We start from the raw sequence: 23347 nt of genomic DNA, 5'->3' as shown, positions 1-23347 counted from the left end.
TCTGTGAGCATGGGCTATGGTGTGTGCATGCAAGTGAGCTCACAACTGACTGTGTGAGAGAGAGGGAGAGTCTGGAATCCAAGTGTGAGTCAGCTGCCCTCCAACCTAGGGACAGAAAATCACCAGCTGCTCAGCAAGGGCCTGTGTGTGTCTGAGAGTGTGTGTCTGAGTGTGTGAGGAAGTGTGAGTGTGAGGGTGAGTGTGTGAGGGAGTGTGAAGGAATGTGGGGGAGTGTGTGTGGGACTTTGAAGTGTGTGAGGGAGTGAGAGAATGTGTGTGAGTTTGAGGAAGAGTGTGGGGGAGTGTGAGGGACTGTGTGTGAGTTTGACAAAGTGTGTGGGAGTGTGAGTTTGAGGGAGTGTGTGGGGGAGTGTGAGAGTGTGTGTGAGTTTGAGGGAGTGTGTGAGGGAGTGTGAGTGTGTGTGTGAGTTTGAGGGAGTGTGTGAGGGAATGTGAGAGTGTGTGTGAGTTTGAGGGAGTGTGTGGGGGAGTGTGAGAGTGTGTGTGAGTTTGAGGGAGTGTGTGAGGGAGTGTGAGAGTGTGTGAGTTTGAGGGAGTGTGTGGGGAAGTGGGGAGTGTCAGAGTGTGTGTGAGTTTGAGGGAGTGTGTGAGGGAGTGTGAGGAAGTGTAGGAGTGTGTGTGTGATGAAGTGTGTGGGGAGTTCGAGGGAGTGTGTATGAGTCTGGAGTGTGGGGGAGTGTGAGGGAGTTTGAGGAAGTGTGTGAGGCAGTGTGAGAGAGTGTGTGTGAGTTTGAGGGAGTATGTGAGGGAGTGTGAGAGTGTGAGTTTGAGGGAGTGTGTGGGGGAGTGTGAGAGTGTGTGTGAGTTTGAGGGAGTGTGTGAGGGAGTGTGAGAGTGTGTGAGTTTGAGGGAGTGTGTGGGGAAGTGGGGAGTGTGAGAGTGTGTGTGAGTTTGAGGGAGTGTGTGAGGGAGTGTGAGGAAGTGTAGGAGTGTGTGTTTGATGAAGTGTGTGGGGAGTTCGAGGGAGTGTGTATGAGTCTGGAGTGTGGGGGAATGTGAGGGAATTTGAGGAAGTGTGTGAGGCAGTGTGAGAGAGTGTGTGTGAGTTTGAGGGAGTGTGTGAGGGAGTGTGAGAGTGTGTGTGAGTTTGAGGGAGTGTGTGAGGGAGTGTGAGGAAGTGTAGGAGTGTGTGTTTGATGAAGTGTTTGGTGAGTTTGAGGGAGTGTGTATGAGTCTGAAGTGTGGGGGAGTGTGAGGGAGTTTGAGGAAGTGTGTGGGGGTGTGTGAGAGAGTGTGTGAGTTTGAGGGAGTGTGTGAGGGAGTGTGAGGAAGTGTAGGAGTGTGTGATGAAGTGTGTGGGAAGTTTGAGGGAGTGTGTATGAGTCTGGAGTGTGGGGGAATGTGAGGGAATTTTAGGAAGTGTGTGAGGCAGTGTGAGAGAGTGTGTGTGAGTTTGAGGGAGTGTGTGAGGGAGTGTGAGACTGTGTGTGTGAGTTTGAGGGAGTGTGTGAGGGAGTGTGAGAGTGTGTCAGTTTGAGGGAGTGTGTGGGGGAGTGTGTGTGAGTTTGAGGGAGTGTGTGAATACGTGTGGCGATGTCAGTATGCATGTGAGTGTGAATGTGAGGGGATGGGTGTGTGTTCGTGTGAGAGGAGGAGAGAGCGTGACAGAGAGAGGGAATGAGTTGCTTTAACACGTCTTAATCAGTCACATCCTGGGTTGTGAGCCTGTCTCTACCAAGTGTGTGCAGGTTTGGAGCTCGGGGAGGAGGCCCAGGTGAGGAGCTGGCTGTGTTGTCCTGTGGAGGTTCTGGGACACATTCTGGGGGACATGGACACACTGGAGCCCACTTAGCAAAGGCATCCAGGACGGTGAGAAAAGTGTTTATGTAGTAGACCTGGCAATTGGGGAAGTTGACTGGAGATGAGAAGGTCCGGGGCGGGAAGGGAGAGACATGGCAACATGGTCTTGCTAACCTGTATGAGGGCCCCTGCCCTGGGAAAAAGGCATGGGTCAGTGCTTAGTTGTGAAGGAGGGATCAGGGTCCACAACCTTGTCATGGAGCCTGCACACTAGGGTCCTCAATACACAGATAGGTGTGACGTTTTGTGTACTGCCCACAAGGCGGCCAGGGAGACTGCCTGTCATTAGATCCAGGAAGCAAAACGCTGGGCCCATCTTACAGGAAGTGATATTCTAAGGCTTTTCTTCCTGGACTTAAAAAAGAAAGGTTGACATTATTTCTTTATTGAATTTGCAGAGTTGTCTCATGCTTTTTTTTTTTTTTTTCCTCCTGAGCCTCTCAAAGCCTGGCTAGCTGGAAGGGCAGTACTAACTGTAGACATCCTGTTTTACCTGCAGGGAACATGAGATTTCTGTGCCCATCTAGCCAAATGCACAGCCAATGCACAGGATTATCATATTTAAAAGCAAAAAGGTCCTAGGGTGGTCTCCTCAGTGCCCTCATTTCAGAGTGGAAAATGGTGGGCCCAAGAAAAGCACTCACCTGCCAGCAGTGGCATAGCCCCTGCCTTAGCAGAGTCAAGGCCAGAAGCCAGGGCACCCGCCCCAGTTCAGATCTCTTCTCTCCACATCGCACTGCAGCCTCACAGGCACACAATCCTGCCTGTTCCCTGGCCTCTGGGAGAAAATGTGCCCTGAGCTCAAAAGGGCCCCTTGGGGAGGCCTCCTGAACAAATGAAACTTCTGTAGCCTTCAAACAAATTTGCTCTAGGATTAAAGCCTGCAGGCCGGGTTCTGCCTGGCCCTCAGCAGCAATTATCCTGAACAGCCTGGGACATTATTGTCCCAAGCACAAAAGAATGACCTTTTGTGTCAAGGAGAAAAACTCCCCAGGAATCATCTCCAAGTCTGCACATCTGGTCAAACACACTCCAGAGTTCTAATCCTGTTAGGGATCAGTCCTGCTAAGTCTGGGATATAACTCAGTGCCTGACATGCAGATTGTCACTTGGATTTTTAAAACTAGAGGTAAAGGTAGGTGTGGAACATTCAAGGGTGGCATTGGCTCAGACCACATAGGGAAGCATTTGTGGGAGTATGTGTGTAAATACGTATAGCTTTATCGTTTTTCTGTTTTTTGAACTGTATTGCTTGCAAATATAAAAGCAAAAAATACAAAAAATAAAATTCACTCATAGCCCTGCTTACCAGAGGTAAGCAAGTATTTCCTTCTCAGGTTCTGTCATGCATACATACATATACATACAATCGTGCATGCACACACACATGCATAGGTTTTCTTTCCAGAAATTCTGTTATACATATCATTTTATAAACAGCTTTTCACACCCAATGCTATATTGGAAAAGTATATCCATGCTGGTAAATAAGGATTCTTCTGCAGCCGTCATTGTCATGGCTGCCTAGCAATGAATATGTCATAATTTTCTTTAAGTAATTTCTTTAATTCCACATAGGTGATTGTGTCATTATCTCCAGCATAATTTTTTTTTTTTTTTTTTTGGCCATGCTGCTGTGAATTTCTTTATACATCTTTTTTTTTTTTTTCCATTTATCTGATTGTTTTCTTGGGATAAATCACTAACTTTGGAATTGGTGGATAAAAAGATACCCTCCTTTATGAGGCTTCAAAGTCGCTGAGAAAGGGTGTGACAAATCCACGGTCACTTGCTGAGCAGGCAGGTGCATTCTCCTCCAACTCTCATGCGCCCAGGCCACTACCAGACCATTTTACCCTTTCCAATCCGGTATTTCACCAAAGTGGTTTTTTGTTTTGTTTTGTTCAGTTTTGTTTTGATAGCCGAATGTTTGTGCCTGGTGTTCCCAGAGGCCTGGTCAGCTGCTTCTGTTGGGATGGCCAAACCCCACCTTCTGGAAGAGTCAGACTAGGGCTTTTTTTTTCTTTTTTTTTGAGACAGGGTCTCACTCTGTCACCCAGGCTGGAGGGCAGTGATACGATATTGGCTCACTGCAACCTCCACCTCCCGGCTCAAAGGATTCTTGTGCCTCAGTCTCCTGAGTAGCTGGGATTACAGTCATAAGCCACCATGCCTGGCTAATTTCTATATTTTTAGTAGAGATGGGATTTTGCCATGTTAGCCAGGTTGGTCTCAAACTTCTGGCCTCAAGTGATCTGCCCACCTTGACCTCCCAAATTGCTAGAATTATAGGCGTGAACCACTGCGCCCGGCCTTAAGACCAGGGCTTCTTGATAGTTTCTTGTATATTTGTGCAGCGTTCTAGAGATTGGAAAACACTTCCCCTTGTATTATCTGATTTTAAAGGGCTGAGTCGTTAAATATCTAACGGGAGAGCGCTAGCTAAATCAATTATGTTCATCCCTGCAGAGGACTCTGTGCAGCCATGGAAACCGGCATGATCAAACTAGAAATGGATTTCTACCTTATAACTAAATGCAGGGAGAACGGCATAAGTATCAGTGTGTCTGGTGCAGTCCCGTTCCTATTAATAATTACATGGAAATAAAAAATCAAGTATATATACCATGCTTTAATAGTGGTTATCTCCGTGTAAATGGGAATACGGGCATTTAAAACATCTAAACATCTTTTTTTTTTTTTTTTTTTTTTTTTGAGACAGAATCTTGCTCTGTCGCCCAGACTGGAGTGCAGTGGCCTGATCTTGGCTCACTGCAAGCTCCGCCTCCCGGGTTCACGCCATTCTCCTGCCTCAGCCTCCTGAGTAACTGGAACTACAGGCACCCGCCCCCACACCCGGCTGATTTTTTAATATTTTTTAGTAAAGACGGGGTTTCACCATGTTAGCCAGGATGGTCTCGATCTCCTGACCTCGTGATCCGCCCGCCTCGGCCTCCCAAAGTGCTGGGATTACAGGCATGAGCCACCGCACCTGGCCATCTAAACATCTTTTGATTGTATTTTCTGACTTTTCGGAAATGGGCATGCATTATTTGTGGTAGGTTGAAAAATAATGAAAAAATGGAGTTACCTTTTAAACAAAATAAAAGTGAAGAGATTGAGGCATAGTGCTGTGTGGTGGCTGTTAATCATTTTAATGTGATGCTACGTATTGTCAGTTGAGCCTCATAGTAGGCTTGAGGAAAACTCATCATTATTGCCAACCGAAGGTTTGGAAACTGAGGCTCAGGCCCTTCAGGCAGCCCAGGGCCCCTGGGTCATGAGAAACAGGGCAGGTAGGCATTTGAGCAGGTGTGCGTGACCCCAGTGACCTTTATGCCCCAGGACAGTGTCCTTTCCATGCCCATTTGCCCTATGCCACTCCTTCTCTCACCCCTGCAGGTTGCAAAAGTGTCCACTACGATCTGGTCTTCCTCCTGGACACCTCCTCCAGCGTGGGCAAGGAGGACTTTGAGAAGGTCCGGCAGTGGGTGGCCAACTTGGTGGATACCTTCGAGGTGGGCCCCGACCGCACCCGTGTGGGGGTCGTGCGCTACAGTGACCGGCCCACCACGGCCTTCGAGTTGGGCCTCTTCGGCTCGCGGGAGGAGGTCAAGGCAGCCGCCCGGCGCCTCGCCTACCACGGGGGCAACACTAACACGGGTGACGCGCTGCGCTACATCACTGCCCTCAGCTTCTCCCCGCGTGCCGGAGGCCGCCCCGGGGACCGCGCCTACAAGCAAGTGGCCATCCTGCTCACCGACGGCCGCAGCCAGGACCTGGTGCTGGACGCCGCCGCGGCCGCCCACCGCTCTGGCATCCGCATCTTTGCTGTGGGCGTGGGCGAGGCACTAAAGGAGGAGCTGGAGGAGATCGCTTCAGAGCCCAAGTCCGCCCACGTCTTCCACGTGTCCGACTTCAACGCCATCGACAAGATCCGGGGCAAGTTGCGGCGCCGTCTGTGTGAAAGTGAGTGCGCCCAGGCCCCACGCGGCCCCTGCCAAGAGTGAGGCCACCTGCTGAGCCCAGGGGAGGGGTCCTTGGGCAGATAGGGACCCTGCGGCCGGCTCCAGGAAGGCAGGGGAAGTAGCAGGTGCAGAGGCGGAGGGAACCCACATTCTTGGGTTTGGCCACACGGGGAACTTAGTAGCACGTGCACCCCCTGGACATCCCTGTTGTCAGGAAGATGCGATGTCTTCTTCCATCCAGAGGCAGAGGTCGCCAGTGGAGGCAAGAAGGGGTTTGAAATAAAAGAGGGCTAGGTTCTAACCACCCTGCCACCTGGGAGATACCTGGTGTCTCATCTTTACTTCTGATATGGGAACATCCTCTACTTACTACCAGGAGCTGTGAAAGCTAGAAACTGTGCATGCAAAGTCTGGCCTGAAGCACTGGGCATATAGCAGGGTCTCCCAAGGGGCTGTGATGAGGGATCATGCAAGAAAATGGGCACATACAGGTTCCATCAGCTGTTCCCAGCAGCCCAGAGTCAGTCATTTAGACACGGTCAGGAGCTGCTTATCCCAGAGGCCAAGTGCTGTTGACCCCGTGCCCTCTGAGATAACCCAAGGCCTCTAGCTTATTTGTCTGGAATCTGTTGATTGTGGCTGCGGGTAGGGGGAGGGGAGGCAGAGAGCTGATGGTCCCCAGGGCTCTGACCTGGAAGCCTGACCTCCAGGATTTAGTGGGGGTCATTCTGAGGACAGCCCCCTCCCCAGGACAGGAAGGGTGAAGTGGGTTTTTCATGTTCCATACTGTCTCCAGCTTCTGCCTCTGCCTATTGCATTGGGGTGACATTTGTCCTTCTTGGGTCACGGTGGGTGCTGAGTAACCTTCTCCTCCAGGCCTAGCAGGAGCTGTGCTTTGAAGCTGGTCAGGTGGAGTGTGGAGCCTCAGCCTCTGTCTTTCTGATTACTGCAAGAGACTGAACAACCCCTGACTGGGAAGCCATAGGTTATACCTTGGCCAGGGGCAGGGAAAGCCTTGCGGGGCTGGGGCAGCATGGAAGGTGCTGGCGGTGGGAGCAGCTGGGTGTGACTCAGCAGGGGAGACAGGGGCCTGATCCTGGGGCTGTGCCTGGCTTGCAGCCCAGTGAGAACACAGCTAAACCATTTCTGAAACTGGGGTGGCTCTAGGCTGCTGTACCACAGTATGACCCTTTTCTCTGTGTTGGCTCTTTTAATCTCCACTTATTTCTTCAACAGATACTTATCAGATACTTATCTACTTCTTTGTGTGACCTTGTGCTGATTTCTGGGGCTACAGAAAAAGATAAGACACAGCACCCATTCTCAGGGTGCTCATAGTCTGGAAGGCAGGAAAGACACATAAAAGGGAATATGGTATTGTGCCGGTAAACTTGAATAAAGGCACAGGCAGCCAGGTCCATGTGTGACTATGATATGTGTGGGGATATGGAGAATGAGGGAGGGCTTCCTGGAGGAAGTGGTGCTTAGGTTATTTAGAGCAGGAGCATGAACTGCATGGGATTGAGAAGGATGACATGGAGTGGGATTAAGGGATGCCATGACATGGTCGGTGAACCATGATGGGCCCATGCAGCTGGGGAAAAGGAGGGGATTAGGGCTGCTGGGTGTTGCCAGATTGTCAGGGTCCCCATAAAGGGGGGCCTTGTGTGCTAAGGTGAGGACATGCTGGAGGGTTTATGCAGGGGTGCGACATGGTCAGATCTCTGTGGGGAATGGAATGCGACTGAACAGCAGGACAAAGGGAGGCCCTTCACAAGACTGCTGGAGAAATTCAGACAATTGTGTTTCGGGAGAGATCCAGCATTGATGACTTGGCCCATGTTGCAGAGCTGGAAATCGATGCCCAGAAGGCTAAGTGAAGGTAATCTACCCTAGAGTATGCAAGGCATTGGCTGTGGACTTCCCATAAGTGACTTCACTGACCCGTATCACAACCTCATAGGATAAGGATTCTGTCTTTTGTATAGATAAGAGCACACAGAATGCTGAGATCATGGAAGGCACAGCTTCAAGGCATGTTGTGCCCTCAGTTGTAGGCCCGGGAGGGGATGGGTCAGGTGGGGAAAGAGGAGTGACAGGAGACAGCCCAGGCAGGGCTGGAGCTATGGCATTGATCCAGGTGCGTACTGGATGAATCAGAAATCTGTGCAGATAAGATCTAGGCACAGGGTCACAGCCCCAGCTAAGAAGTAGAAATTCAGTGTGGTAGCTCAGGAACAATGAATTCTACCTGTCATTCCAGAATCCAGAACCCCTTGATGCAGAGTGCTGGGAAACCAGGTTACTTCCAGATCCTTCCCACTGTTTTTTTTGTTTGTTTGTTTGTTTTTGCCATCCTGAGTTTTGGTTCAGAGTGGTTCTGGATCTCAGCAGAGACAACTCTAGACTTTGAAGCTCCTTCATGCCCAGGGATGGGTCTGAGAATGGCAGAGACAACCCCAGAGAGGTCAAGTCCTTGGGATGTACCGCACCGTTATAGACACCAGGGGTGGGAACAGAACCCAGGCCTTCAGACTCCAGGCCTCTCCCCCGTGCCTCCAGAACACGGGCTTCACCATCATTGACCTTGGTAAAGCAAATTTATTAATATTATCACTTTAAATGGAAAGACCAGAGGGCAGGCAGCTTCAAGCGATGAAACCTCGACCCATTCATTTCACTCTCCATTTCCGGGTTCCTCTGTCTTGGTGTTAACTCTGTTCTTGGCTTGACTTATGTATCAGAATTATACTGGTAAATGGGTTTCAGTGAAGAGACTCTGATGAAGGTTTTATTTAGAGGAGGGTGAGATCAACAAGGGATACTGAGGTATGCACGAACTAGTGATGGGAGAAGCCAACTGAGAAGGGATGCAGTGTGTCACTAGAGTCCATGAGGGCTGAGATTGGGTGGCCCTGTAGGACCCTTAGTCATGAAGGCATACAGTTCTCTTGCCAGACCACAACATACAGGCAGAGAGGGAGCAAGAAAGAAGCCCCTGCCCCTTATCTGCTCTTGCATGGCTGCTCCTTCCACTAGCCTGGCAAGCAAGGCCAAGTGATGCAGTCACAGTGGCTGGCCTCCTGGGCTATGAGCAGGGCAGAGGGAGAGAATGGACATGGGAGGGCAACCTGGGGACACCATGGCAAGACGCCTCTCAGTGAATCTCAGAGCCATGTCTGCCTGCAAACCCGGGAGGAGAAGAGACTATTACCCAGCAGGCCTGGCGCTCAGTCTCATTGGACTAGGGTAGGTCATGTGACTGTCCCTACACCAATCACTAGTCTGGGAGTGGAAATAGGTTGAATATTTTGGGCCTGTCACAAGCCCTTGTTTAACATTTGGGAGTGAAGTTAGTTCCCAGCCCAGCTCCCTCAAGGAAAGGGATTTGATACATGAAGGAAAACCAGTGAGCTGTTACCAAGAGAAAGGGAAACCTACGCAGGCCAGCCCAGAACACACGTCCGCCCTGATCTCGTCAGGAAAAGCTTATGGATTCTGTGAAGACAGGGCTTCTCCAAAATCCTAAAATAGATGTAAGATTTAAGTGAATGCTCAGTCATCTAAAGGGAATCAGTTTTTGTAAATACAGCTGTGAGATGAAGAGGGCCTGGTCTATTCTGGCTACAAACGAAATGAAATCCCCTTACAATTGCTTCAATTAGAAACAAAGCAAAACAAAATAAAAGAGCTAATAGTAACATATTGGAAAGCAGCTAGTGAGATTGAATCAGGGAGCATGGCAGAATTTGAACACCAGAAATCTCTTGGTACACAGACGGTGCCTGTGGGGGACTTAACAGCCTGAGGAGGAACTAGTCTCAATAGGGGCCACTTATTGATGAGCTGGAAAATGGTAGACTAAAAATATCAGGATTTTTTTTTGATGTAGTAATCATTCAGTTAGATCCAACTCATTCATTCATTCAATAATCATGCATTAAAACAGCCATTTGATTCAATCTCATTTATCCATTCCTTCATTAACAGTCATGCATTGTAGTAAACATTCACTTCATTCATTCATTCATTCATTAATTCATTCATTCAAGCACATTGAGTGATTCCTCTGTGCTGGACACAGGCCAGGTGCCCATGATGCAGTAGTGAATCTGGCATCCTCTTTGTCCTTGAAAGGAAAACTCTTGTCTACTTCGGGCAGCAGGAAAATGGCAGACAATCACACAACAGAGTGTGTAATTTTATATATGCGTTAGTTTACCTGCCTAGTGTATCTTCACACACAAGCATATCAGCTTCACAAGGGCAAAGTCTGTTCCTTATGGTACCTCAGTGCTTAGAGCAGAGACTAGTATGTAGGATGAGCTCCTAAATATTGTTTAAAGGAAATCAAGGGCCGTGGCCTAACAGTGAATTCTGTGCTTGCTGTTGTGATGTGCACATTAGAAGTTCATGGGCAATGATCTATTTCACTCCCCACCCCACCCCTGCCAAAGAAAAGAATAAGAACATGAAGCAAATCTGAAATTATAGCCAACAATAATGGAAATACTGAATGTGTTCACACTTTGGTGAACAGAGACAAATGGTTAGATTTTGAAGGCTGGTGCAGATTTGGAAAAGGCAGGCTGGCTGTTTTATGGTTAATGGCACAGAGGCACATAGGATTGCTGGGGACAGGTGTGGAAGCCTTTCTTTGGTCAGAACCTACTGCCTAAGAGTGAGTGCTTTCAACCATCCTTCTGGAATCTTACTGCATATCTAATAATCAAACTACATGGTGTCTAGAACAGATGTGGCTCAGACCTGGTGGCCAGTGGCTGTTTGTTGAATGAATGACTGAAATGAACTTGAAAAAAAAATCATTTTCCCCATTTTACAAATGAAAACAAGTATCAGCAGACTGAGGAGTGGAATAACAACAGTAACAACAGTAACAACAGTAACACATGGCCAGTGTTATTACAGGCACATTTCGGGCATCATCTCTGGCCTCCCCAGTGGCCTGACCCCCCCGGTGGCCTTTCCTAAGGTCTGCTGGGATGCTGGTGGCCGTGTGTTTCCTTGTCTTTGGACACATTCAGGGAAGTGCCTCTGTGTCACGGCATCAACTCCTGCTTCTCCATCGCCTGACAGAGGCTCCCAGGGGATGCAATCTCAGCCTCAGCTTCCTGCAGTGTGTGGGGTGGAGGCCGAGGACAAGACCAGCCCCAGAGCATCGGCTATAATTAAGAGTTTTCTCCACCCCAGGCTTTGTCGTGGCCACAAAACGAGCTTTATATAGCTTATCGGGTCACTGTAAGTGAGCCTGTGGAATGCCAGCTGGCGACGGCCGAGAAAGCCTCCACCTACTTCTATTTTGGGGGCATGCAGTGGTGGTCCTCTCTCTCCTGTCCCCACAGCCAGGGAGTCCCTTGCTGCATCCTGTCTTTTGCGTTTGGACTTTTGGGCTGAGATGTTGGTCTGGATTAATGCAAAGAAGGAGCCTCTCCCATGCTCCCGTGGTGTTTTCTCTCTCCGGATGTGTGGTCATCCCCTCCCCTCTCCCACCCTGTTGTGGATATGTTCATAGTTAGCTCTATTCTTGTTTAATGAGAGTTTTGACTCCTGGGTGCTTACACTTGCCAATATGACTGAGGCTGGGAGTAGAGGGAGGCTTCTTTTGTGTGAGGAGATTAATTTTCCCATTTTATTGTTCACCTGTGGTTCTCCCTGGGAAAATGTCAGCATTGAAACTCCAGCTCTGCATTTTGATGAGAGTGTCATTCTGTGCGGTTGACTTAGCCCCCTGCGTCTCAGTTACCTGTAATGTGGAGTCAGTTCCTCCTTGCAGACGGGTTTGTGGCCATGATCAGGGAGATTAGTCTAGCGGGTGGGTGCTGACACTGATGGAGGGGCTCTCCTTTGCTTTCTGTTGTAGTTAGCAGGCAGAGCACTTAACCTTTCAAATAAATTCATTATGAGGTTCACTTAAAAATCTATTGTGCACATTTTTTCTTTCTGTAGTTCAAAACACCTTTAGTAAATAATACAACTTATGTATATAGTTGGGAATGGACTAAATAAACATTTATAGGTAATATCTCACAACACTGGATGCTTTTACCCACTCTTTATACGTATTATTGACTTATTTTTTCAATGCATATTCATTGAGCTTCGGTTGTCTTTCAGATACTGTTCTGAAGTGTGAGAGTTACAGGGGTATGCAACATATATGATCCCACTTTTAGGGTGACACTTTCCAGAAGGGAAAGGAGAGGGGCAGTCCGTCAAGTGATGGATGAGGTCATTTCATGTGGTGATAAGTGCTTCAAAGCTGAGAAACCCGGGGAACTGGGTCTCTTGGAGGAGAGAAAAGTTGCCTTGATCTTGGAATGGTGTGAAACAACTGTGCAAGCCAAGATTGACAGGCTGAGTTCCAGGCCTGGGGAACAGGGACCACAAAGGGACTGAGTGGGGGTGGACTCCACATGATGGAGGAGCCCAGTGGCTGGGGTGGAGGTGGGGTGGCAGCCAACAGTGCTTAGCAGGAGAGCGGGACTGTTCCCATCTGTAGGAGGCAGGACTGGAGCCTCAGCCATGTGGCTTACCTTTCCCCGTTCACATAGCTTGGAGGGGCATCCAGGGGGCAGCCCTGAGTCTTCCCTCAGCGGGAAGAGGGCCTACCTCAGAGCCCCTGCAATTATCTTTCCCTTTGAAGACACAGCCACACATGTCCCAGGGGATGGCAGGGAGGCTGGCTGTTGGCAAGTCTGGGTGGCATGTCTGGCCTGGGAAACTCTAGGCACTGACTCCCTCTAAACAGAAGTGTTGTACAGGAATCAAAGTGGCCATGGCCCTGCTGGTGGCATCACCCCCTGTGACCGTGCCTTCCAGGCCACACTCCCACCTCTGTCCCCACATCCCTCTGCCTGGCCTGAGACTCCACGGTAAACTCAGGGTGCACCACACCCCACTCACACACACCCCCACACACAAACACCATGCGTACTAGGCACATCACACACCCTAGATAGAAGCACATACACACACACCCCTCGCAAACCACACCCACTCACACCCACACCCACATATGCACACACCACACACACTCTCCACACTACACATACCACACACACCATGCATGCTACATGCATATACACATACACAAACACTATGCACACCACACATACCACACACATGCCACATAGATATGAACCACACACCACATGCAAATACACGTTTTGCACACTGCACATGAACACACTATGTATACCACAGACACTCCGTATACACATCACACACACATGAACACATACACAAACACCAATTATACCCTGCACACCACATGCACCACATACACACACTCTATATATAGGCACATGTGCACAAACACCACACACGCCACACTCCCCACATGCACACACTTCACATACACACCCATTCACCTATGCACACCACACACACTGCACACTACATATAGCACACACACCCCACAGAAACACAAACCATGCATACCACACACACTGCACATAGGCTACACACAGCACACACACACCACATACACACTGCACTCCACACACCACATATATACAGCACACATTCTATATACACATGCTATACACCACATACACATACACAATTCACACACACCATATATACAAACAGCACCCACACAGACACCACAGATGCACCCACCCACCTACCTACATACAACGTACACAGCTCCACACACCGTTGGCCATGTACTTAACCCTCCACATGCACACACAGGCACACCATGCACATAAGACCCTCCACACAAACACAAACCACACACACGCTCCACGCATACCACATGCACACACATCACACACACATGCATATTATATCCATGTGCCCACATACATAATACTCCACATATGGCCCCATGTGCCACCCTCCACATTCATACCAGGCACATAACACCCCCTACACATATACACATTACTCATACACACATGCAGCACATACACACACCACACACACATCTGGGAACATGTATGTGACCACAAAGTGACCCACCCAGCTGTTCCCTCTGGGTGGACCCAAAGGCTGGGAGGGATGGGCAGCAGTGTGGGTTGTGGGTTTGGAGCCGCCACGTAGAGGTCTGTGGCCTGGCACTTGGGACCATGTCAACCTCAAGAAGTCAGTCAGTCCGGGCCCCGCCCTCCAGCTGCAGGTCACCAGGAGTTCCTCTTGGGAGGCTTATTAGGACTGAGATCACCAAATAGAAATCGTAATGAATGACTTAATTATGATTATGTGCTGTGAAATTTTATGTGAAAATTACTGAAAATGATGGAAAACTAAAACTCCCTCATCATTTATTCTAAATGTGTGTACTTCAAGGAAGAAGAATAGTCTTCCAACTCTGCCCAGCCAGACCTAAGCCTGGTGATGACCCCTAGAACCACTGGGTTCATGTCACTGACTCCTGCCTCTGCCTAAAACTATACGACCCACGTATTAGAAGCAAGGAGCTTGTGTGACACAAGTGCTTCGCTGTCAGCGCATTTCAGACCAGGGCATGCAGTCCATCTCGTTCTCAATGGCACAGGTCTCCTTTGGCTGGGGGAGCTTGCACCATCACCTCTTCAATCATTCCCAAATTGATGGTGATTTATCTTGCTTCCAGGTTATGGTTTCTTGCGACAATACAATATGAGACTTCCTTATACTGAGCTCCTTATGCACCTAGGGAGTTATTCCTGCAGGTGGATTCCTAGAAGAGGTTTCCACAGTCAAAGTAGCTCCACCAGTGCTGAAGCTGGTTAAGCCACAGCCTCTGGAGCCAGATCACCCAGCTGGGCCTCCCAACTCTGTCTGCTTCCTCTCTGTTAATCTTAGGCCAGTTACATAAGCTTTCTCTGCCTGGTCTCTTCATCTGTAAGAAAAGGATGCTGGGCTGGGCGCCGTGGCTCATGCCTGTAATCCCAGCACTTTTGGAGGCTGAGGCAGGTGGATCACCTGAGGTCAGGAGTTCGATATCAGCCTGACCAATATGGTGAAACCCCATCTCTACTAAAAATACAAAAATTAGCCAGGCGTGGTGGCGAGTGCCTATAATCCCAGCTACTGAGGAAGATGAAGCAGGAGAATTGCTTGAACCTGGAAGGCGGAGGTTACAGTGAGCCGAGATTGTGCCACTGCACTCCAGCCTGGGTGACAGAGTGAGACTCTGTCTCCAAAAAAAAAAGAGGAGGACAATGTTGACACTCTCTACCTTGTAGTGTGTTAGGATCTATTGAGTCAATACCAGAGGAACTGCTGGTGCAGTGATGGCCCTGAGTGTGGACTCTTACTGTATACATTTACACACATGATGTATTTGTGTGTGTATTTATTATGTATATATACTTTCAGGAAGAAGATCGAGTTAAATATCTTTCACTTGGCACAGTGTTTCTCAACTTTTAAATTATTATTATCTACCCCCAAAGGAGCCTCTGTAAATATTCTTTTCCTAATTATCCCCCTTCTCTGAAACTGCAATAGTATATATGTATTATATATCCCTGTGTGCTGTTGGGTAGGGTAGCACTTTGGAGGGCCTAAGGCTATTGCGATATCTGAGATTCTCTCCCACTCCTTCCCAAACTGAATTTTGCCCCCCTTGGAAGTGATGTTGCCCCCTTTGAGAACACCTGACTTGGGATGTATGAGAGGATCACAGAATGAGAACTCAGGGAAGGCCTGAGGTTGGAATCCGTTCCTCTCTTCCTCGGAGGCTGTGATTTCATAACCTCATCTTCAGCAGGTGGACTCAGGTCTAAAAGCTTCAGTGAAATCCAGGCTTTCTTGTTTATTTTGACAAATTAGTCTTTTGAACTTTAGCTTTCCACATAAAATAAAGACAATAGGCCGGGTGCAGTGGCTCACGCCTGTAATCCCAGCACTTTGGAATGCTGAGGTGGGCAGATCACGAGGTCAGGAGATCGAGACCATACTGACCAACATGGTGAAACCCCATGTGTACTAAAAATACAAATATTAGCTGGGCTTGGTTGCATGTGCCTATAATCCCAGCTACTCAGGAGGCTGAGGCAGAAGACTTGCTTGAACCAGGGAGTCAGAGGTTGCAGTGAGCCAAGATCGTGCCACTGAACCCCAGCCTGGCAACAGAGTGAGACTTCGTCTCAAAATAAATAAATAAATAAATAAATAAAGACAATAATAATACTACCTACTCTCTAGAGCAGAGGGAACACACACGTAAAATGCTCCCACTGCAGCCTGGCACATCAGTGCAAATCACAGGTTAACTCTCGTTATCACATGTCATAGCTCAGACCTGTGGTCTAATGTCAGTGGGGCTCGAGTGGAATCCCAGGTCTGCCACCTGCCAGCCAGGGATCTCAGTCAGGGACTTCACCTCTCTGAGCCTCGGTTTCCTTGTCTGTAATCTGAAATGATAGTTTCCAATCTGGTAGATAGTTACCAAGTTGTGGTTCTTACTGTGCTTCTTACTGTTATCCTACTTAATATTTTTGTGGTAAGTCTATATAAAAAAGAACATGCCACAAATCAAAGTGCTTGGCAATATCGTGACTGTATCTGAGCACCATGTCAGAGGGAGGGAGTTGGGCAGAGTCGAGAAGTTCACCTGTCTTGAGTTCTGTATGGGAACTGGTCCATTCAGGAGCGGAAGACCCTCCATGACTGAATTCAGAGGACAGCAAACTACAGCCCAAAGGCCAGATCACTGGCCGGAAACCAGTTTTACAAATTGTGTTACTGGACAACAACCATGTCAACTTGTTAACGTACTGTCCATGGCTGCTGTCACACTGGGATGGCAGGTTGAGTCGTTGCGACAGAGACCGCATGGTCCAAAGGCTAAAGTGTTTACTATCTGGCCCTTTACAGGAGTTTGCCAACATTTGATAATATACTCTGAGGTGATGACTGAGAATCTGGAGTTGCTGCCTCCAGCTCCTGAGGTGCCCTTGGCTAGGACATTTTGTGGGGGCCTCAGTTTCTTCCCTGGGGTGCTGAGTGGTGTGGCTCCTCTTAGAGGGTCCCTCTTCTCTTCCCTTTCATGTCTTGGTCAAAATGCGTGACCAGCTGCCCACTCTGTGTGACATCTAATGACAGATACTTCCCTACCTCCCATTTTTAGGGGTTAGCCATGTATTCTCAAAAAGCATCACACCCTCCTAGGTTTTGGACACAGATTCATGTCCCAGTGGAACTAGAATTGGCTTGAGGTTTGATATGAATCAACGCTGCCTGGCCATGGGGCCTTGTGCCAGCCACATCAGTCTGTCCTTGGTGCCATCCCAAGTAAAGTGGAGACTGCACCATACAGGTGTGACGATCTCATCGACTAGGGTCATGCCATGCCCAAGCCTTCAGCTCATGGAGACTCTGCATTTCACATGGGGGTTTTCATTTTGAGTTGAGAAAGAGATGAAATATAGAGTGGCAACAACTAAATAGGTAGTTGTAAAAGGACATATGCATAGACACAGACAATCCCTATATAAATACATGTCTCTATATAAATGTGCATATATGTAATGAAATTCATAGAGGAACTCTGCACTTCTGAGTGCCTCTCATGTCCTGCAGCTAACCTTATCCTGGCAGAAATGGTTTTACACTTGTCAGAGAATGAGTAGGGATGTGGGGTTATGCGATGTCTTGGGGATTTCCAAGAAATGTGGTTGATTAATTGTGATGCTTCTGACACAACCTCGCAGTTACTGGAAGACTGAAGGAAAACAAGTGTCAAAGCTATAGGTTTTAGGTGACTTGTTTTGCTGTAAGATATGTGTTCTGTCTTTGTCCTTTTGATTATGTTGACCCTGGTTTCTTTGAATTTACCCCCACACAGACACAAACACACACACAGTCATACAAACATACACACATCGACACACTCACAGGCATACAAACATACACAGATAGACACACAGGCATACAAACACACACACACACTCACACATACGTATACAAACATACACATACATTCACACGAGGCATACAAACATACACAAACATACACACACATATACACTCACACACAGGCATACAAATATGCACACACATACACTCATACGTAGGCATACAAACACACACATACACTCACAGGCATACAAACATACACACACTACACTCACACACAGGCATGCAAACATACACATACTACACTCACACGCAGGCATGCAAACACACACACAAACACACACAGACATTCAAACATACACAAACATACACACGCATACACTCACACACAGGCATACAGACACACAATACACTCACATACAGGCATACAAACACACACACACATACACTCACAGGCATACATATACACACACACAGGCATGCAAACACAAACACATTCACACACAGGCATACATACACACACATACACTCACACAGGCATACAAACATACATACACATATACTCACACACAGGCATACAAACATACATACACATACACATGCATACAAACATAAACAAGACACACACACACACTCACACACAGGCATACAAACACACACATGCATATAAACATACACAAACAAGACACACACATACACTCACACACAGGCATACAAACACACACAGGCATACAAACATATACAAACAAGACACACACATACACTCACACACAGGCATACAAACATACAGACACACATGTGCTCACATACATACTACACAGCCCCACTCATATACACATACTCAGATGCACACACACAGACAGCCAAACCTAGAAAGGGATGTTCAGGACAATAACGACCGCTTCCTTTTGCCCCTTACCCTGGAACAATCTACATGTACTTGCCCAGAAAAAAAAAAAAAAAAAAACTTTGTTAAAACTCTGTCTGCATTTTGAGTGTCTGTCTACTCTTGTGAAATGTCTACTTCCATTTTCTGGGAATCCAACCAGTCAATTTTGCTTCCTCTGTCATAGACACATGGGATGTCTATTTGTTTATAATAGGTTCTTATTTACATCAATCTAACAACAGATGTAAACATAAATGGCCAAAGGGGTGGAAGGTAATAAGAGGAGCTCATTGGCACTGCCCTGGGGTGCCACGACCCCCTGCAGGTGGGTTCTGGCTCCCCTGAGCACCCAATGCCATGTGTGTTTTCTACTGAAGACATTCTCTGTCTTGGACCCTAAATCTGGGGAATAGAAAGACATTTTCCTGCCTGTGCTCAGGTTGGGCTGAGAGTGAAATACCTCCCAGCTGAGAAGGACTGTGCTGGCTGGAGATGAGGTTGGAATGTGGAACTGAGCACCTCCATCCATTGCCTCTGCTCATCTGGGCTGAGAGGTCTGGGCTGGACCTGGCTCTGCCCTCAGATTGGCCCTAACCAGAGTAGCCTAGGGCAAGACAACAAAAGGAAGCTTACCTACTATGTGCAGCTCCTATTTATATCTTGTAGATCAAATTTTAAAAGTGTCCTGGAAAAATCACTTCGTTCCTTCTAACTTGACAAATTTGCCTGCACAAAAACCTGGGAGGCGGGTTTGAATTCAGCATCCTGGGACTCTTTAAAGTGACATGCAAAATCATGGTAGCCCAAGGAGAGTCACACCCAGGCTCCCAGCCCCAGTCCACGGCCTGGCCTCCTTCTGTTTGTATCTCCTGCTTGGTCTTGAGCCAACGACGGCTTCATCTGCATGTGTGAGGACCTCCTGATATATAAGATCAAGCTCTGTCCACAAACCTGACAGACAGCTGCCCCTTAAAGCCCCCTGGGCCCAGGAGACCCCAGGAATGGTCCAGTCCACCCTCAGGAATACAGATGGACAATGAGGCTGTACTTTAGAAGGAGAATGGGCCAGGTTCAGATCGTTTGGGTGGGGAGGTCCAAGGTCCAGATCCTGAAGTGTGGTCTAGAAGATGAGCATGGGGTCCAAATGGGAATGGTTCCCTGGTCCCTCCTCTTCCTCTGTGGAATGAAGTAAAACTGGAGGAGGTCCAGAGGAAGGCCCTAAACTCTTCTGTGCCCAAGAATGGCATTGCTGTTTCTTTTTTTCTGGGGAGGGGGAACAAAATGGAATTGAAAGAATATAGTTTGTGAAATCCAATAGGCATAGGTTGTAAACCCTTTTCCGCTGTTTGCTGTGTGGATTTGGGCAGAAATCTGGAAAACAGCAAGCAAAAATCTCCCCCGTAGATATGTTGCAAAGATTCAATGAGAGAGCATTTGTAGATTATCTATCATAAGTGAATCTAGACTCCACCTCACTACCTCCTACATTGCCCACTTTAGAGAGCCCAGACAAGGCAGGAGAGCAGTCAAGTAAAACTGCAGGAAGCAGAGCACAGCCACGGAGCCCTGCAGGCTCCCTGCACCCACTGCTGTGTTGCGTTCTCACCCCTCCTTCCTGGCAGCCCTTGATGCAGAAATGTACCCTTAGGGAGTGAAGATGACTTGCTCAGTGCTATTGCTTTGTAGACTGGGATGCAGGTAAAATGAACCACAGAGACTTTGATCTGTGTACCCCAGGCCCCCAACACTATCCCTGAGCAGAGATGGGGCTGGGATGGTTTCCCAGGCTGGAAGTCAGCTCCTTACCCTCCTCACTGTGTCACGTATAGTTGACAGCAGAGTCCACAACCAGGGAGGTAAGAGTAGAATTGTCTCATTGGGAACTCTGACCGAGCAACAGATTATTTCAATGTCAAAAAACAAATGGCCTGTGCAACGTGCTATGCTGTGACTAGATGGGCAGCAGGGACTGGGTTGAGGCATGTCCAAGGCTCCGTGGTCTACAAGGTTTTGTTGCTTGGAAGCCACAAGTGGCTTTAGGCATCTACAAGGAAAGTAACTGGGAGCCAGTAAGCCTTCACTGAGAAACATTAAAAATCTGGGCTAGCAGAGGACTTTATTTTATCTTTTAAACATCTTAAGTCCTGAGACCCAGCAGTTTATATCCTGGTTAAACACTTGGAAGTTTAGACTGACAGACCTGGGCTTGAATTCTTGTGTTTGTCCTTTGTCCCCTCTTTACTTATGGCTGGTCCTCTGTGTGTTTAATTTCAGCATCTGTGAAATGGGTGGAACAAGCCCACCTATTACTGTGAAGATTCAATGCATTAACACAGGAAGAGTGCACCAGGGGGCGCTGGGCACAAGTCTCCTCCTCTCTGATTGATGCCCGTGCGTCCTTGAGGACATTACAAGCACTCTCTGACTCAGTTTCCTCACCTGAAAACATGAAAACAAAAACAAACAAACAAAACACCTTGTATTTTTGCTGCAAACATTTTGTTCATTGATTCAGGAAATAGTGATTAAAGGCTTACTGTGAACTAGAAACAGTATCTGCATGGGTCAAGGTAGTATAATAGTTAATATAAGGGAAAGAACAAGAGGAAAGACAGCATTTAAAATTATAGCTGACTGTTGTAGCTGGAAGTTATAATAAGTGCTCTGTAGGACGTAAACAACAGTGGGAGGGTAAGAAAAAAGGAAGAAGGGTTCTGCTCGGGTCAGGGAATTAAGGGACCCCTCTGAGGACACAGCCAGGCAAAGGGCACTCTGGGTGGAGGAAACTCTATACAAAGGGACAGCAGTGACCTCAGCTCCAGCCTCCAGAAGCCAGTGCCCCACAGCTTCTGGAGTAAACACAAAAGCGATAGAGGACAGGAGTGGGGCGTGGACAGAGGCCGACTTCCCTAGGGTGTTGTGGCCACGGGAAGAATTTGGAGTTTTATTGTGATTTGAATGGCAACCCATTGAAGACTTTGCTTTGTTTTACTTCAAATTTTATTTATGTGTTTATTTTGAGACAGTCTCACTCTGTCTTCCAGGCTGGAGTACAATGGTACTATCTTGGCTCACTGCAACCATTGCCTCCTGGGTTCAAGCAATTCTCCTGCTTTAGCCTCCTGAGTGGCTGGGACTACAGGCATGTGCCACCACAGAAATGTAGTGTGCCACCACAAGAAAATGTAGACTAATTTTCTTTCTTTCTTTTTTTTTAGTAGAGACAGGGTTTCAACATGTTGGCCAGGCTGGTCTTGAACTCCTGACCTCAAGTGATCTGCCCATCTCGGCCTCCCAAAGTGCTGGGATTCCAGGCATGAGCCACCGCACCCCGCCTACTTTAAGCTTTTTAGTGAAGGATAGAAAACATCGAGATAGCTGAACACATCTTAAGTGTACGGCTTGATGAATTTCTCACAAATTGTACATCCCTTTCCGCCCAGTGGAGCAGTCTGAGCAAGAGAGGAGTACTGCCTTACTGTGCTTTAAGTTCACTTTGTTTTGTGTGGAAAGCAGGTTGCGGCCAGGAGACACAGAGGCAAGGAGAGAAGCTGGGAAAAGTCTTAGGCCAAGTGAGAGGTGCCTGTGGCAGGGTTTCTGTTCTGTTGTTTATTGTAAGGTCCAACCCCAAAGCAGCAAGAGTGAGGGGAAGGAGGCGAGGCCCAGGAACACGTACAGAGAGGGTGTTACAGAGATGGCAGTAGCTGCCCCAGAAAGCAGCGCTGTGCATTGAGTCCTGTAGGGTGTCAGCATTGCAGAGCGGCCAGCCTGCAGTGAGTGCCCTTGGAATAGTCTACCTGGATAGGGGACAGGGTGGGTAACTGATTTGCCAGCTATCTTGTGTTTCTGGCTGGTTAAATTCCAGCCTGAGGAGTGTTAAGCCCTCTATAGTTTCAGGCTGTGTACCCAGTCCCTCTGTGCAGCTGTGGGGAAAGCCAGATCCCATGTCCCATGAGCTTCATGTGAGCTTGGAAGTGGCAAGTGGAACTCTAACCTCCTTGGTCCAGTTGGTCTGCTTAGGACCCAAGACCCCCGAAGTCCCTGTCCCCAGCAGGAGTGATGGATGCCCTGTGGAAGTGCAGCCTCCTGGGTCAGGGCTGAGGATGCTGGTAGTGTGAGGAGTTTGCAAACCAGCAGAAGGGGTTGGGATCTCTGCTAAACAGATGAGGACCTGGGGTGGGGTGGGGTGATAGCAGCAGGAGCTGAGCATATCTGGGGAGGTACACGAGAGATGACAGGGCAGAGCCAAAGGGGAGGCAGTGGAGATGGAAGTTCCCAGAAGTAGTATCTGGAGAAAGAACATATGGATGGAAAGCAAACTCCTGGGTGCAGAGCCACCCTCATGGCACTTAAAGTTTGGGGGCAATAGAGGGAGAGAGGTACAGTGGTGCGGGAGAAAGTGAGTGGTCTTTTTGTTTTTTGGAGACAGGGTCTTGCTCCGTTGCCCAGGCTGGAGTGTAGTGGTGCCATCATAGCTCACTGCAGCCTTGACCTCCTGGGCTCAGGTAATCCTCCTACCTCAGCCTCCGGAATAGCTGGGACTACAGGCATGCACCACCATGCCATGTTAATGTTTGCATTTTTGGTAGAGATAGGGTTTCACTATATTGCCCAGGCTGGTCTCGAACTTCTGGGCTCAAGCAATTTGCTCACTTTGGCCTCCCAAAGTGCTGGGATTACAAGCGTGAGTCCCCACACCCGGCGAGTTGTTGTCTTGAACTCATTGTATCATTGGTGGCTTTGAGGTCATGCATATAGAAAATTCAAATAAAGCTTGAGATCCAGAGAAGCAGAGCAAAATGAGAGGGCGAGAAGCACAATTTGAGGAGGTGCTGGGTCATTCAGTCTGGGTGCAACA

The 23347-nt window shown here is 48.3% G+C and overlaps 1 protein-coding gene across 2 annotated transcripts in view; it reads left to right on the top strand.

The window, feature by feature from the left end:
* The window catches only part of COL22A1 (collagen type XXII alpha 1 chain), a 327564-nt gene that overhangs the window by 28098 nt on the left and 276119 nt on the right, over positions 1-23347 (top strand). For both annotated transcript variants that reach the window (XM_008001616.3, XM_073018373.1), the window contains exon 3: positions 5224-5790. In XM_008001616.3, coding sequence (XP_007999807.3) covers positions 5224-5790 — 567 coding nt within the window. The remainder of the gene's footprint in view (positions 1-5223; positions 5791-23347) is intronic.

This window comes from Chlorocebus sabaeus, chromosome 8 (assembly GCF_047675955.1).
Source record: "Chlorocebus sabaeus isolate Y175 chromosome 8, mChlSab1.0.hap1, whole genome shotgun sequence".
In the NCBI taxonomy this organism is placed as follows: Eukaryota; Metazoa; Chordata; class Mammalia; order Primates; family Cercopithecidae; genus Chlorocebus; species Chlorocebus sabaeus.
Note: the sequence above shows the minus strand (reverse complement) of the source record. Positions and strands in the feature narration are given on the sequence as shown.